The sequence below is a fragment of the Solanum tuberosum genome, unplaced genomic scaffold (assembly GCF_000226075.1).
Source record: "Solanum tuberosum cultivar DM 1-3 516 R44 unplaced genomic scaffold, SolTub_3.0 scf00194, whole genome shotgun sequence".
Taxonomy (NCBI): Eukaryota; Viridiplantae; Streptophyta; class Magnoliopsida; order Solanales; family Solanaceae; genus Solanum; species Solanum tuberosum.
In genome coordinates this window covers 675765-692959 of record NW_006239120.1, presented here as the reverse complement: position 1 = coordinate 692959, position 17195 = coordinate 675765, and the positions used below count along the sequence as shown (strand labels likewise).

General features: G+C 35.1%; 1 protein-coding gene across 1 annotated transcript in view; it reads right to left on the bottom strand.

Moving 5' to 3' along the window:
* Positions 1 to 15078, bottom strand: part of LOC102594253 (uncharacterized) — a 19870-nt gene extending 4792 nt beyond the window's left edge. Inside the window, 7 exon segments of the mRNA XM_015312297.1 lie at positions 11453 to 11833; positions 11944 to 11973; positions 11975 to 12052; positions 13217 to 13504; positions 13595 to 13721; positions 13807 to 13999; positions 14619 to 15078. Of these exon segments, the coding sequence (XP_015167783.1) occupies positions 11453 to 11833; positions 11944 to 11973; positions 11975 to 12052; positions 13217 to 13504; positions 13595 to 13721; positions 13807 to 13999; positions 14619 to 14763 (1242 nt within the window). The 5' untranslated portion in view covers positions 14764 to 15078.
* Between the last annotated feature and the right edge of the window lie 2117 nt (positions 15079 to 17195).

Genomic DNA, 17195 nt, shown 5'->3' with positions numbered 1-17195 from the left:
TTCTTTTGCATACATTTCTTACAAAACAAAATCAATCGATCGTGTCTGTGTGTGATTTTGAGTTCGTTGAAATTATTGAAGTTTGAGGTACCACTACTTCTTTAATGGTTAATCTGTTTTATCTTGGGAGGAATTAATCTGCAACCTCGGGTACTTGAGGGGATTAAATTTCTTAAGGACACACAGTGGGTTCTGTGGACTCGGATAGTTCTTTGTGTTTTTCTTTTCATCTTTTATTATTTATGGTTTGCTAATCGGAATACATGAGACAACAACTGTTACTCCTGATAGTAACATGGTGACTAGGTTCACCTTCAATGTTTGTTGCTAATTCTTAGAGATCAACATTCAATTGAATGCCTTATGTGACTGCTGAATCAAGAAGTTGAGAACCATTCAAAACTTCTTCATTTTCTCCATCATCATCATCAGTTACATTACAACTATTTTCATTACTCCCCCTGAAGCAGAGCTAGTAATGTTTGGTCCCTGCATCTTAGAGAAAACATCAACAAAAGTAGCAAAGTGAGTAGATACGTCAGATTTTGCCTGAGACTGATTTGAGTATACATAAGGCAGTGAGCTTCCATCAAACACCACATATCTAGGCACATATACTCTTCTTGTTAGAGGTAGGTAGCATCTATATATAGCCCTTGTGCAGAGTATTATATCCTATGAACTAACATGGATATGTTTTTTGGCTGAACTTTGTGCTACCTTTCAAGTAAGGGAAACACTTGCAACCAAATACTTTGAGACTTTTGTAGTAAGGTTGTGCACCATATAGCTTTAAAAAAGGAGTTTTCATTTTAAATACTAAGGAGGGGAGCCTGTTTATGAGAAACATAATAGTCAATAAGGCTTCTACCCATAGGAACAAGGGTAATTTGACGTGAAACAACGAAGTCAAACCAACATCAATTATATGTCTATGTTTTCTTTCAGCAATGTCATTTTGTTTTGGTGTGTTAGGACATGAAATATACCTGATAATTCCACAATACTCTAGGTGCTTCTTGAAGTTTGTGATAATGAATTCACCACCTTTATTACACTGAAATATTTTAATAAATTTTTAGAACTGTTTTTCCAGCATTTTTGAAATTTTAAAAAGTACTTAGGAATTCTGATTTCTTTTTCAATAGATAAATCCATGTAAACAATGTGTTATCATCTACAAACACTACATAATACCTCATTTGTCGAGAAGAATCAAGAGGAGCAAGCCCCCAGAGATCACAATGTATTTTCAACAAAGGTTCTCTTTCAATTTTATTTATCAAGCCAAATGGTAATTTACATCCTTTTCCCAATTGACAACTAGAACACATAGTATGCACTTTATTCCAACTACTAACTTCAATGCAACTATTTCTACTCAAAATTTGTAAAAACTTCAAGCTAGAGTGTCCTAATCTAACATGCCATAAGTTGTATGAGCTCTATCAGTCTTTTGATGGAGTTAAGGCATAAAGGTTATTATCCTCCAAGGCATAGAGTCCATCTTTCCTAGTTCCTTTGTCCAGTAGTGTCCTTGTCTTCTTTTCCTTTACAACAAAGTTAGATTCATCAAATTCAAGAGTGTGTGAGTTATCATTTGCAATCTTATGAACTGAAAGCAGATTCTTAGTGATCTTGGGAACAAGAAGCACTTCCTTAGATTTCAATCCTGATTTATTTGTATTTCCAATATATGAGTGATAGCTAACTTTGACCCATTTCCAACACAGATTATATCAGATCCATCATAGTTTTTGAGATCAGTTAGATTACCTGAGTTGTTTGTCATGGGATTGTTGGCTCCTAAGTCCACATACATGTCACCTTATACTGATGTGTTCTGCATATTCACAGAAGTTAGTGCTTTTTGTAATTCATTTGAAGCCTGATATAATTAATCCCATTTGTAGAAACATTTTACATCAATGTGGTTATGCCTACCACACATATGACATGACTCAGAGGTGTATTTTCCTTTGTTCTAATTCTCACTTTGACTATTTTGATTACAGCCAATCTGAAACCTCTTCCCTTGGAGTGGAAGTTATTGTTAGCTTGATCTTTGTGGGAATAATTTCCTTTTACCCTGCCTCTTTGAGTAGAGAATGTCATACTACAGTTTTGTTGTTGTTGTGGAACTTCTTCGTCATCCTCTCTCATGTCATATCTCATGAGAGCATTGACAAACTAATTTAGAGTAAGATAGGGTGGCTTAGCTAGCATGACAGTCCTAAATGTCTTGTATTGGCAACCAAGCCTCTGCAAAGTTGATAACTTTGCTATCCTTTTGTATGGCTACAAGTCCATCGCATATACCTTTGAACTCATTGATGTATTCATCAATTTTCTTGCTTCCCAACTTAACATTTTGCAATTTTTGTTTAAGTTGGAACTCTGTCCTTTTTGTCTTGAAGGTGTGATTCCTGCAAACACTCACATCTCCTTAGCAGTTGAACATCCTACTATCAAGTACATGCTCTTCTCAAACAGTGTGCCTGAGATCGAACTTCTGAGTAAGACATCTTTCTCCTCCAATCATCTTCATTGTTGCTATCTTCAACATCCTTCCCAGTGCTAGTTTCAGCCGCCTTTGCAGTAGTTTTAGTAGATGGTGATGTAGTTGTTGCCTCCTTGATGAAATATGTTTGTTTTAAACCTGAATAAGCTTCATAATTTATGTCTTCTAGAGTTGATTATTATTTAGCTTAAGTTTGATGGAACATGAGGCAATGAAATGAGGAAGTAGAGAGAATACTGATCGAAGTGGCATTGCTTCTATTTTTAAGGGGAAAGAAGTAATCTTTACTTCTCAACATTTACATACACTATTAGAAAACGGGCCTACGACAATGGTAGGAAAATCATTGTTGTAGTCTTCAAAATCGTTGCACCATCACTATAGAAACGAGGGTTAAGCTCTTCACACCAGCTAGTATTAGTATTACCATAGTTATATGGCAACAGTTCTAGTAACAGTTACAAACTTCATTCCTTAAAGTACTCATACTGCAACAGTTATTCATCCCTCAGTAACGACACTTTTATATGATAATTGGCACAGTGAGAACCATTGCATTTGATGTTTGACAGAAGTTCCCTTCTCTTTATCGTAACAGATTTGATATCTCAATTACAGTGATTATTATATTTTTGTAACTGTTGTTTGTTGCATATTGTAACATGTTTGCACAATTGAGCGGTTATTATGGATTTGCAATGAATTTTTAGTATATATTGCAACAGATTTGATAGCTCAATTGCAACAGTTATATTATTATGGAACGAGTTTTTGATATTGATCAAAAAGGCTACTACAAGTGTAACTTTTTTAACTATTGTAACCGTCTTCATAAGTTCCAACAATTGGTAGCTAGTGGTTAAGAAAATGCTATTGCAACAACTCTATTTAACCTATTGGAACAATTCATGTGTTCCAACAGCTTGGATTGTAATTATAAATATTTGACATATGAAATTGTAAATATCACGAAAGATAATTGATTCTAATTCAAAATATCCCAGTCAAACCAACATCCGCCACAAGTGCAAAATATACGATTCATAATGTCACCCGCCTTATAGGTCCAAATTATACAAATGTACAAATCATAATGCAATCCTCCATAGGCGCAAAAAATTAGTCACAATGAGATCCATGGGAAAAATATACAGTAGTTGGCACATGTTTCAACTGATAAGAAAATAAGACTTCATAATATCAACAAAAGAGTTGGTCATACATGAGTTTCGACAACTTTCAAGCAAATCTCAAGTGTCATCCTCATCAATGCTTTCATCACCACCCTAACTTTTTTTCTCCACCTACAAAAGTCAAAAAATAAAACTTATGAATCAATTTTCATCATTTATCTGGTAGAACTTAAATTTTAGTCAAATTAAAGATAGGCAGTGACATGAGGTTAGAAGAGAAAGGCATTAAGTTTCCTTCACATATAAAAGTAACATTAGCTACCAAGTCTAAGCTAACATATGCATTATAAAGTCTTATACAAGGCAGTGATGTGAAGTGGGAAAACTCTTTAACCAAAGTAAGTTTGCAAACTAATCAACATAGAGTCATTAACAACCTTATAGACTCAAGTTAGTCCCTTAAAGAAGGATCAATATTATACTAGCAGCATGCCGTTAAATCACACAATTCAGTCCATTTTTAAGATTAAACGCGACATGGAACACCATTATATTATACGTGATATAAATAACTTTTAAGAGCTCTTTAAGTTGCTTATACTATCAATATCCCTAACAATAGCCGAACTGTTGTATTCTAGGTGTTTTGATGATCCTCACAAATGCAGGGATTTGGTCCCTGACAGAGTGCTCTTATCCAGATTCAAAATGGTATACAGTTGTAAAGTTGTCTTGTCATGTTGGTTGGTGAAAAGTGCAGTGTACTTCACCAATAGGAAGGGCGGACGAGGTTGTTTATTTCAGTGGTCAAAACTCTTGTTGCTGATTGATATATACAATAATAAACAAACAACGTTATTCATTCAAAAAGAGAGAGAGCTAGCAAGTCTTTTCAAGAACTCACAAAGAACACACTGCAAGGGACTTGGTCCCGGATAGACTACGTACACGGAAAAGTCAAAAGACAATTGTCTAAAAGTTGTAACATTTGACATGGTTGGTGCACAACTTTTCATAGTAGCAGGTTCTCAGCCAATGGTATCATCCCAAGGGATTTGTGTCAATTTGATATAATCTCTTCTCACAGGACACAAACTGAGATTTGTCAAACAAATATTTGAATTTCTGAAAATTCATAAACTTACAAAGAAGAAGTCATCTTCAAGGAAGAACACTGCTCATACTCAACAAAGGGACCTGATAGAATGTTGAATATTTTGAGCTTTGTGTCTTATGTGCTTACATTGCAAAACTACACCTCAGTTATAAAGGATAGTAGATCGGTTGCTTATCTAAGTCTTTAGTTTGAGTTGTATTAACTAGAGTTAGTTAGTCGAATCACCTAAGGTTTAGTAAAGATTTTTACATCATTGTTTTGATGTTCTCTTGGGTAGAGTGACCTGATAGAATGTTGAATATTTTGAGCTTTGTGTCTTATGTGCTTACATTGCAAAACTACACCTCAGTTATAAAGGATAGTAGATCGGTTGCTTATCTAAGTCTTTAGTTTGAGTTGTATTAACTAGAGTTAGTTAGTCGAATCACCTAAGGTTTAGTAAAGATTTTTACATCATTGTTTTGATGTTCTCTTGGGTAGAGTTGCCTAGGAGTGTCAACTAGAGTTAGTTGATGTTTGGGTGGTGCAACAGAGTTGCTGCTTCTTTAGCTAATATCTTCGAGATCTGAGTTGGTGGTTAGAGTTAGCCGTGTTGGGTTCTTAAAGTCTAGATCAACCAGAGTTAGTTGGTTTAGTGGGATCAAAGAGTTTTAATTCCTAGGTTGCAAGAGTTTGTAATCTGAAACTTTGTTGAGTTTGAATGAAATAGAGTTTGAGTTGAAATCCTGTCAGTACAGGTCGTAGTTTTCACCGCCCTTGAGTAAGGGGGTTTCCACGTAAAATCATTGTTCCTGATTTACTTTGAGCTATTTATTTTCCACACTATTATTCTATCGCGGGATCTGGTCCTATGATCACTGGTGGACGATGTCACGACCCAGGGGTACACCCTAGACGTAACACGACGTACTTGACCCCGAAGGGGTCGCATACAAGCCCTTAGTATATCATAAACATAAAACTCATAGAATAATGCGGAATTAAAAAATTTATTTACAATCGAAGTCTTTCATAAAAGAGAATAGAGTCTAGACATTGTCTCATTTAGCCATCTAAATACATTCAAATAACGAATAGGGACACATCCTTTACAATAGTTCTCAAATGACATAATAAAACAAACTACTAAGTAAAGATACTCGTCCTCGAATCTTGAGGACTCACCAAATAGAAAGGAGGATTATCTATCCCAAGCTTGAATCACTAGAAGACCACCTTCAAGAACCAAACCCTACACTTAGAGAAAATATAGAAATATGGGTTAGTACAACAATGCACTAAGTGTGGTAGCCATGCATAAAAATCATTGAAACATGCTAAAAGGGACATTTCAGTTGAAACCATGCTATATGCCAAGTTGAATATCTTCTTTGAAAGAGTTGGAGAACATCACTCATAAGGCAACTCATATATAGTTCATCATAACACAAAGGATAACAACATAATCATAAGCATAGTCTCCAATCATAGACATAGTGCAAATATCAATCACCATAAGACATAATGCACATACATAGTCAAATACTAAGCTCATCTCATCATAATTGAATCATCACATAAGTAACCTTAAGTTATACTTGTGTCATGCATAGATAAGATTCCATAACCCTATCTACACTAAGTACCACTTTTAGGCACCATGCTCATACTTGTCATACATTAGTCTCATCCATAGTTAATACTCATAGACAAGGAAACATTCATATTCATTAGCTCATGTCAAGGAAAGTCAATCATAACAACAATCCAAATGGAGCATGCATTAATTCATGAACCATCATAATGTAATGAAACCACACCATGGATACTCTCAAAGTCTACTTGTGCCAAGTATGAGTGAAGTCTCATACCCTCACCCACATTAAGTAGATCTTCTTGAGGAGTCATTAGTCATAGTTCATGTTTCATGTTCATAGTTCATTTACATAAGAGAAACACACCATCTCTACTCTCAAAGTCTACTTGTGCCATGTATGAATGGCATCCCATAATACCATTCCTACTAAGTAGACCCTTTTGAGGAACCATAGCACATAACTCACTTTCTTGTTCATGGAGGGAAAATAGCCTTAACCAACATAGACCATGTGAGCTACATGGAATCCGGTGTCATGTAACCCCACACCAAAAAAGGGGTGTACCTACTTGCCTAAGGTAGAACTAAATGTATTAGCTTTTAAGGTGGATCCACTAGCTAAAGACCTATGTGGGCACATAGTTATGAGATAGGGAGATTGCTTCTAGAAACCAGACCTATTGTATTGACGAAGGAGTTTCCATCTCATGAGAATAATTTAGAGAACCCGACCTCTTGTATTGACGGGAGGGCTTCTACCTCACTTTCCATATCCACTAGGTGCTAAGCATTATTTTTCCAAAATTACTTGTTTAGTCTTGAATTGGATTTACATGTTTGAAGGAGTATTTTACCCTTTATTCAACCCAACTCATAAAATAGCTTATAGATTCATGTAGGTGAGAATGGACTTTCAACCTTAGAATCATTATTAGTAGGTGAGTAAACCTTTCACACCAAGATCATGTGTTTTCATGAGAATGGACTTTCAATCAACACAATAGGATCATCATGGTCATGTACATTTCATGCATAATAATGTGTAAAGGTGCATATAAGAACTATACTTTCAATTAACACCATTGATACATCATAATCATGATGGAGTGTGTGTGATTGTCCTTGCAATAGCACATCAACAACATTATCATCATAGAAACTTCCCTCTCAAAGTGTTCATAAGCATGTACATAATATCACAATGATGCATAATTCACATATATTGCATTCAAGGATCATAGACCATATAAATGAACACATCTAACATTATTATAGTAGGCATGGATATAATCGTAATTCAAGTAGTTCACTCATTGCATGTATATGCTCTGATACTCATATTGTAGGTCATGTGGGCAAAGTCATTCCACAATAGTACCATATACAATTCAACATGCACAATGGCTTCCTTCTTAAAGCATCAACATTCATAGTTCATTCCTTTTAGCTTTTACCTTTAAAGCCCTAGGAGTCATCTTCATATTATGAGCATTACTCTAAAGCAATACCTCACATGGTCATCATCTAAACCTAACTCTCAAGGTAAATTAACCACATGCTTCATTCTTACTCAATTGTAGTCATATAGCATCAAGTAAACTAAATCTAAATACTACTTCAACCATGATTCATCATGTAATCCCTAATCGAGTTAGTTCATATCTACAAGCTTTACTTATAAGAAATTCATGTGTAGGTGATCTAATCTAAGGCAATTCATCAAGAAGTTCATCAATTTTAAAAGTCACATCTAAACCCTCAATTTCCCGCTTTCATGACATAGCCCTAGGCCACATCAATTTCACCCTATAATCTTAGGTTAATCAAGTATACAGGTAGAATCATACTAAAATCATGCAATCACATCATAATCTACTCACATCCAATCAATTGGACCAACTTGCAACAACATTCTTTAATGTAAAAATCATCTAGGATTGGGGAACTCATGGATTCTTGAGGAATTCAAGTTAAAAATCATATAAAATCATTAATACATCCATAAATAAACATAATTCAACCTTTAAAATCAACTTTGAAAGGAATCCATGGGGTTGAGTTGAAACCCTAGCTTTTGGGGATTTCTAGATTTGAGATAAAAGCTTTTGAAGGGACTCCTTGGGTGATAGATACCGAAGGATGAAAACTACCATACCTTAGGTGTAGAATCCAACCAATTTCGTATGAAAAAGTTCTCTTCTTCAAGCCCTAGCTTGATCTCTTTTCATGGTCTTCAATGGAGTTCTAGAGAGAGAATATTTGAAGATGAGAGTATTTCGGATTTTATTTGGGGTCTTGGGTTTTAATGAATTAATGAGGTGTTTAATGACATAAAATACTTTATATAGGTCTATTAAATTAGTATAAAATGCCCCTACATAATTAAGTAATTAACCCTAAGCCCCTTCCTTAATCCCCAACTTAAAAACTAAAGGACCATTTCAGCCCTCACTCACGAAACCCCCACCCACGGACCGTGGGTGGAGTCACGGAGCGTGCTGGTTGGTTCGTGGATCACCACTTGACCTAAGTGAACCAGGGGAGGCCAAGTCTCGACCCATGACCCCCACCTATGGGGCATGGGTCCACCCACAGATCGTGTGTGCCCATCCGTAGGTCAAGCTATTTTTGACAGCTTTTTGGGCAGCCTCTTTGTCCTCCCCAAGGACCCTTGGTTGGTCCTTGGGGGGGGGGGTTCGTACCTTGACGTTTAAACCCAAAAACATTTATTCTTAGTACCGGAGGCTATTTTACGACTCTAATCATTACATTAAACCCCAAATAGGCTACTAGTTTTACGTTAGGCTCTAGGTTGGTTTTACTAGTTTTACCGGGTGTTACATTATCTCCCCCTTGAGAACACTCATCCTCGAATGACGATTTAGACACCTTATGGAATTAAGGACTCAAGACTAGTAGCCCATCATGCATGAAACATCAAAATAATGCACAACTCGAAGTAGGAAACATCAACTCCAATTTAACATAACAAATGCATACACAAGGAAGTAGGAACTACATCCACAAACCCACTATGCATGAAATTCTCATAATTTGTCATGTTCAAGGAGAAACTACCATTTCCTAGTCATAAAATGCTCAACATACGCCCATGGAGCTCATATGCAATTTACTCTCAAAAGCATTTCATTCGAGGAATGTCACCGTGTAGGAACCGGAGCATCGCTTGACCATCCTCCTCCGCGTGGCTAGTACGATTTTCTATCGAGGTTATTGGTGAGTCCTCCATTCCGGGGACGTTGCTTATGATCTCTTGCTATGTATAAGACTTTTCCTTTTTGTTATGTATTGACTATGAGGGTGAGCCCGGTAGTTTGTCTTGGCCCCCGCTAAGTACCCATGTTTAGAGGTGGTGTTGGACAAGTTGTGTATTATGCTTGAGCTTGACTAATTTATGGTATTTATGTATCATTCTTCTTTTTTTTCTCTTGCTCCCTTAGTCCCGATTTCCCCCTTTTGATTATGCTTATCGCTTATGGTCATTTTAATTAGCTTCTGTGACCAAGGATGTGTAATGATACGCTATGAGGCTTGTTTGGGGTTCCTTCGAGTTCCCCATTCGCCGGTCACGTCTAGGCCCTAGGCTTGGGTCGTGACATACATGCAACCCTCAAAGTCAACCTTAAGACAAAACATAATCCAAACTTACGGCATAAAGTTCCCCCCTTCCACTCACAGATAGGCTCATTCGGGGACTAACAATTTGACTATACGGGTTCTAAAATCACTTAGGAAAATAATAATAACACTACCAATCTATCCTAAGGATGACATAGAAATCTAGCATATCAAGTCCTATGTAGTCACATAGCCATAATTGTCATTTCAACCAACATCTTCTCCTTTGGTCCTAGTAGCATGAGCCCTTTGAGTAGTCACATCTTGAAAACCAATGGTTAGAGAGAAAGACCTTATAGAGTTAAACTCTATGGCACGACTAGAGAATGAAGAAGTGAGATTTCCTAATCATCTTGTAGCCTCTCATTCATAAATGTTGTGTGCTTCACACTATAAACAAGACTCTACTAGACGTGGCTTATGAGACATCAACCTAAAATCATCCCAAAATTTTATGCTCTGATACCAAGTTAGTCACGACCCAGGGGTACCCCCTAGACGTAACAAGGCGTACTTGACCCCGAAGGGGTCGCATACAAGCCCTTAGCATATCATAAACATAAAACTCATAGAATAATGCGGAATTAAAAATTTTCTTTACAGTCGAAGTCTTTCATAAAAGAGAATGGGAGTCTAGACATTGTCTCATTTAGCCATCTAAATACATTCGAATAACGAATAGGGACACATACTTTACAATAGTTCTCAAATGACATAACAAAGAAACTACTAAGTAAATATCACTACTAAAAAAATAGTGTTTAGCGACCGATAAATCCGTCGCAAATAGACATATATCCATCGCTAAACTATATTTGCGACGGATTAGCGATGAAATGTTGACCGTTATAATTTTTCTCATAGCTAACCCCTTTGCGACGGATAAATTAATTCCGTAGCAAGATTAGTGACGATCTAGTGACATCTGATATCCGTAGTAAAATGGTAGCGACGAAAAGTTTTGTCGCTCGATTTATATATTTCGTTGCAAATTACATAAATGAATTCGTCGTCCTATAATTTTTACGACGAAAATAATTTATCGCTAATCCGTCGCAAACTTTTTGGCAACCAATTATTATTTGTCGCAATCCATCACCAATTTTAATTCTTTAACTATTCCCAAAATCCGTCGCAATATTCCATCGTTAAATTTGTCGTAGGTATAATTCTTTCTATTCATTTTATTTATTTATTTATAATATATAGAAAATGTAAATTATTAAACATCCTAATAATAACAAATATTCAGATAACATAAATGTTACTTCATATATAACGCGTGCACCAAAACATATATTCATCTAATATTAAGTCCAAAACATCTACACCAAGTATCAAACATCTAGCAATTACTAATGTTTAGAACTCGTAATTGTTACTGTATAATTTGTTTTCCTTTAACAAAAATCAGATATGAAAAACTAATGTTAGGGAGAAGAAATATGGTCATCATCTGAAACAACCTTATTAGGCATCATATGTGTTGCTGATGATGCGTCACCAATAGGAGTATCAACTGATTGATGTGATGGTAAAGAAGTTACACCTTGTATGCGCTCAAGTAATATAGGAATCATGTGATCAGTCATTGTAGGAATCAATTTCTTCACGAACTCATCCATATTTTCCATCGGTGCAAATTGAGAAACAAATGGTGGTATAGATGATGAAGCATCAAATTGAGAAGAGATACAAAGATTTGGTCCGTAGTAACTTTTTGCTTGAGTTCCAAGACCATATATTCTTCTCTTGTTTTCTCCACATGCAGCTTGATAATATGTGTCACGTTGATCAATATCAGATTCAGACTCAATTTTCTCATGTAATATTTCTTCATATCTTTCCTGCAATAAGTAGAGACATTAAAATTATAATAAAGAATACTAACTATCAGTTTCTCCAAATAAAAAGAATATGAATATCAAAAGTCGATAATTTTATAAATTCTACTTACATGAACAATTCATGCTCGCTCATCAACAAAAAGAATTTCCATCGTGATCATGTGTGTGGACGTGCAAATGGAGCTCACTTGGTGTTAGGTCTCGACCCTTTTCAATAGCCTACCCAAAAAAATAAAATTGCCCCAGTTATGTTATGAACAATATGATATAATTAGGTAAAGTATTTCAATAAACACAAAAATTCTATTTAATTTTAGTGAGGAACACACAATTGAGGTCTCCCCTTATGGCAGAAATAATGCTAACAATTCAAATCGTGCCTCTAAAGATGAAGTAACCAACATTTGTAAGAATTGAGATATCTTTCATAACTTTCTTATGCAAGTTTCAGATTCAAAAATCTGCGACAACGAGCCAAAAACTGTCCAGAATAGTACTTGGTGACAAAGAAAAAGATTCAGATTAATATTCAAAAATCAAGTTCTATAATAAGAAGTTATTCATATTCAATCTATTGCATGCAATGTCACAAGACAATCTGAAATATTAAGCTCCCTTGTTCTATAAGCAAGACCCATTAAGGCTCTTACAATAAAAAATAGATTCTAAGGCAACTAACTATAATAAGCTTGTATAGGTAGTACTGGTGAAAATTTTCGGAACAAATAATATGTACCTATACTCATGTGTTGGATATTTTTATTTAAGCCGAGAATTTATCGGAAACAATTTCTTATCTCACAAAGGTATAAATAAAGTCTATGTACATCCTACTCTCTCTTAATTTTACTATATTACGTGCTAGCGCAAGCCAAATACCCAGGCAGAATATATCTCCATTTTCTTATGCCATCTTGGTAGAGTTCACATCTTTGTACACATTCAAGCAAAGCTTTTACATGTAACGTTCAAATCTATACATTTTTCCCTGTAACTTTTTATTTTCTCTAACCAACTATTATAATGTGGGGCTTTCTATTTTAAGTTTTTCCTAGCCAACATACAGTTCTAGCTAAAGACATCCATCACCCTATACAATAGGCAAAAGTATATGTCAATTTATCTATTTGATTTTGTTCACCTTATGTCCAAATTTACTATCAGAAAGAATACAATTAAGAGTTTAAAAATCAAAAGTGTCATCAACAACAATTGTATGTTGCACCAAAACAGATGCACTGCAACAACAGTCCCAAAACATAATTGAACAAAAAAAAAGAAGGCACTTCTACTATTTGTGTACTATAGACTTTTAGTAATGACTAGAAGATAAGGAAAATGTATTTTGTCGAAGAATATATATTGCGTGAAATATATACTTACAAGTTTCTTACGATGCTCTCCAATAGAGATAGATCCACCTGTATGAGCTCCGACAACAACTTCTCTTCCTCCACGACGATTTTTTTTATTTGTTTCTGACTTTGCAACATTCTCAGGAGCTTGCCAAAGCCTCATCCAATTTTTCCACACAATATCAGTTACATATCCGGGATTAGTTCCATTCTTTTTTATTTTGGAAATAAAATCTCTATATCGTAGTGATGCCTTAATCTCCCATTGTCTTTTTACTGCATTTTCATTTGTTGAAGAGTCCCAATAGAATTCCTTCTGAAATTAGTTTGTAAAGTAATAACATTAATATCACATCTATAAAGAGTTTATCACTTTCTTAAAGTCAATTATAATGAAATAACATACCTTGAATTCTCCAAAATAAAAATCTTTTACAGGTTGCAAGACACCTTTCCAATTGATTCCATTGGGATCAAGTTCATTTTTGAAAGACTTAGCTATGAAAGTAGAGCATGTCGAAGAAGGCTCCAAACTATATAAATTTGAGGAAATTATTTAAATACATATGTATCTTATTAAAAATATATATACTAATGATACTATAAACATGGACTAACCCTGTAGGAGTAAGAGTAACAACTGTTCTCCGCTGCCCACGATTATTGGACTCACCTTCACCAATTGTGCTACTTTGAGTAGATGCACCCTCTCCTATTTGATTACTTTCATTAGGTGTAATAGGAGATGATTCAACAATGGTTGGAATATTATTGTGATTTGGCATTTGAACGGGTGGTGTACTGCTAGGTCCTAGTATTTGAACTTGGTTTGTACGATCAAGCCCACCTATATTAGAATACTGCATTTTCATTTGTTGAAGAGTCCCAATAGAATTCCTTCTGAAATTAGTTTGTAAAGTAATAACATTAATATCATATCTATAAAAAGTTTATCACTTTCTTAAACTCAATTATAATGAAATAACATACCTTGAATTCTCCAAAATAAAAATCTTTTACAGGTTGCGAGACACCTTTCCAATTGATTCCATTGGGATCAAGTTCATTTTTGAAAGACTTAGCTATGAAAGTAGAGCATGTCGAAGAAGGCTCCAATCTATATAAATTTGAGGACATTATTTAAATACATATGTATCTTATTAAAAATATATATACTAATGATACTATAAACATGGACTAACCCTGTAGGAGTAAGAGTAATAACTGTTCTCCGCTGCCCACGATTATTGGACTCACCTTCACCAATTGTGTTGTTTGAGTAGATGTACCCTCTCATATTTGATTACTCTCATTAGGTGTAATAGGAGATGATTCAACAATGGTTGGAATATTATTGTGATTTGGCATTTGAACGGGTGGTGTACTGCTAGGTCCTAGTATTTGAACTTGGTTTGTACGATCAAGCCCACCTATATTAGAACTTGTACCACCTTGTTGAGGACTAACTGTTGTGGGAATAGGAACAGTAGGCATTTTTGGAGGAATAGCAGAATTACCGCGACCTGAGGATTTTCCTACACGACCTGCACTACCTCGACCTCTGCCTCGAGCCATATCTTCAAAATATGTAAGTATTGTAAGATCAACACTTGTAAAAGATCAATTATTTTTAAATAAAGTTCATCAGTATGCCCAAATGTTACTAAATTTCATGCATATGACATACTAAAAATTAGAGCTAGAATCTCCTGCAGATTTTAAACAGATGACTAAACAGTCTTTTCGAAGTAAAATTTCAGACATATAAAGTCAAAATAGGGGGAGGAAAACTATAATCAACTAAATAAATGCAACTGAAAAACAATACTAGCAGATATCATTGCAGCTACTACAGCACATCTAAGAAGTGAAGAAAGTAGAAAAGAACATGAGAAGAAAGAGTAACTCATCCCACAATAGTGAAGCTGAATACGTAATAGTACAGAAAACAAAAATTGGTGCCACTTCCTCATCAGGTAATTCCACAACATTACGAGGTTTAACCTTCAATACGGCTAGCCAATCAATCTTGTCCTTTTTCTTGCTAGGATATGGGACATAACACACTTGTGTTGCTTGCATTGCAAGAATAAAAGGTTCATACTTTTTATACCGACGACGTTGGTTAACATCAATCAATTTGTATTGATTATGCTTCTTCACACCAACATCTATAGTTGGGTCAAACCATTCACACTTGAATAAGACAGTTTGCTTTAAAGGTTCTTCACGGTATTCCACTTGTATAATCTCTTTTATCCGTCCATAGTAATCACCAAAGTTTGGATCTGAGATACAAACTCCACTGTTCATTGTTGATCTAGCGCTACCATAACATTCTGTATGAAATTTGTATCCATTAACAAAATACATTGAATGACATGTAGCGCCTATTAATGGTCCATGAGCAAGGCTACGCAAGAATTTATTCTCTATATGATTGCATCGGACCTATTTAAAAAAAGACTTAGTTAAATTCACAAGACAATTTAGGTTACATTACTATATCAAAGTTAATGATCGTTGGAGACTTACGTATTCCTTAAACCATATAGAAAAATATGCCTCAAGGCTCTCATCTATCTGACACTGTGATAAATTGGGAGATTCTTCTTGCAAACGTTGCACGTACATACTTCATTAATACAAAATAAGTTAAATAGAAAGTCATAATATATTAATATGTTTCTAATATTAGGTGAAAATAAATTTTAAATACTAGCTCACAAATGGCTCAACCTCTTCACAATTTAGTAATATGTAAGTTTGAGCGGCCTTGATTTCATCAAGTGATAAATTTCTTTTTCTTGTCTCTTCCCCTAGTCAACCTGGATGGGTGAATATTGATAGATTTCCTTCAAGATCCTCCGTAATACCACCATCATCATTACGGTCCACATTATGATTACGTGTCATGACATGAGGTTCAAAATAATGAGAAAATAATAGTGTTGACTCTGTCATCAAGTATGCTTCACAAATAGAACCCTCAACACTAGCTTTATTTCCAATCATCCTTTTAAGAGTTCCAAGGTACCTTAATAGATAATAAATGAATGTACCATCATATTAGAATTACCAAGTATAACATGCTTGTCATCATTTTGTCATAAAATTTCACATACCTTTCAAAAGGATACATCCATCGATATTGTACAGGTCCAGTGATCTTTGCTTCATGTGGTAGGTGCACAGGCAAATGTTCCATCGAGTCAAAGAACCCTGGAGGAAATATACGTTCTAACTTACACAAAATTTGTGGGATATCTGCTTCCAATCTCTCCATGTCATCCACTCGTAGAGTGGTTGAAGTAAGATCTTTAAAAAATAAGCTCAACTCTGTAAGTGCTTGCCACACATTACTAGGAAGTAATTCACGAAAAGCAATAGGCAAAAGTCTTTGCATGAACACGTGACAATCATGACTTTTCATGCCATATAGCTTTTTCGTATTTGTGTCTGGACATCTACCCAAATTTGAAACATACCCATCTGGAAATTTCAAATCTTTGACCCAATTAAACAAGATAGCTTTTTCTTCCTTGTCTATTGTGTATACAGCTTTGGGGTATTTACCATTTGAATCCTTTGCCAACTGAGGTCGATCACAATAGTTTACCATATCCAAACGTGATTGTGAATTGTCTTTGGTTTTATCAACAATATTAAGAACCGTGTTAAATACATTATCAAAGACATTTTTCTCAATATGCATGACATCAACGTTATGTCAAATCATGATAGAACTCCAATATGGTAAATCCCAACAGATACTTTGCGTTTTCTATCCACAAGACTTACATATTCTTCGATTAACCTCTTCTGCATCTAACTCAGTTACTTTCCTTATCCCTAAGTCACAAATTTGGTTCAAAATCTCCTCTCCTGTTTTGTAAGGTGGTGGAAATCTTTTGACAATCTTGCCTTTCAAATAGGTGGTGGAAATCTTTTGACAGTCTTGCCTTTAAACAAGTTTTTACGATCTCTCCGGAAAGGATGATGTTGGT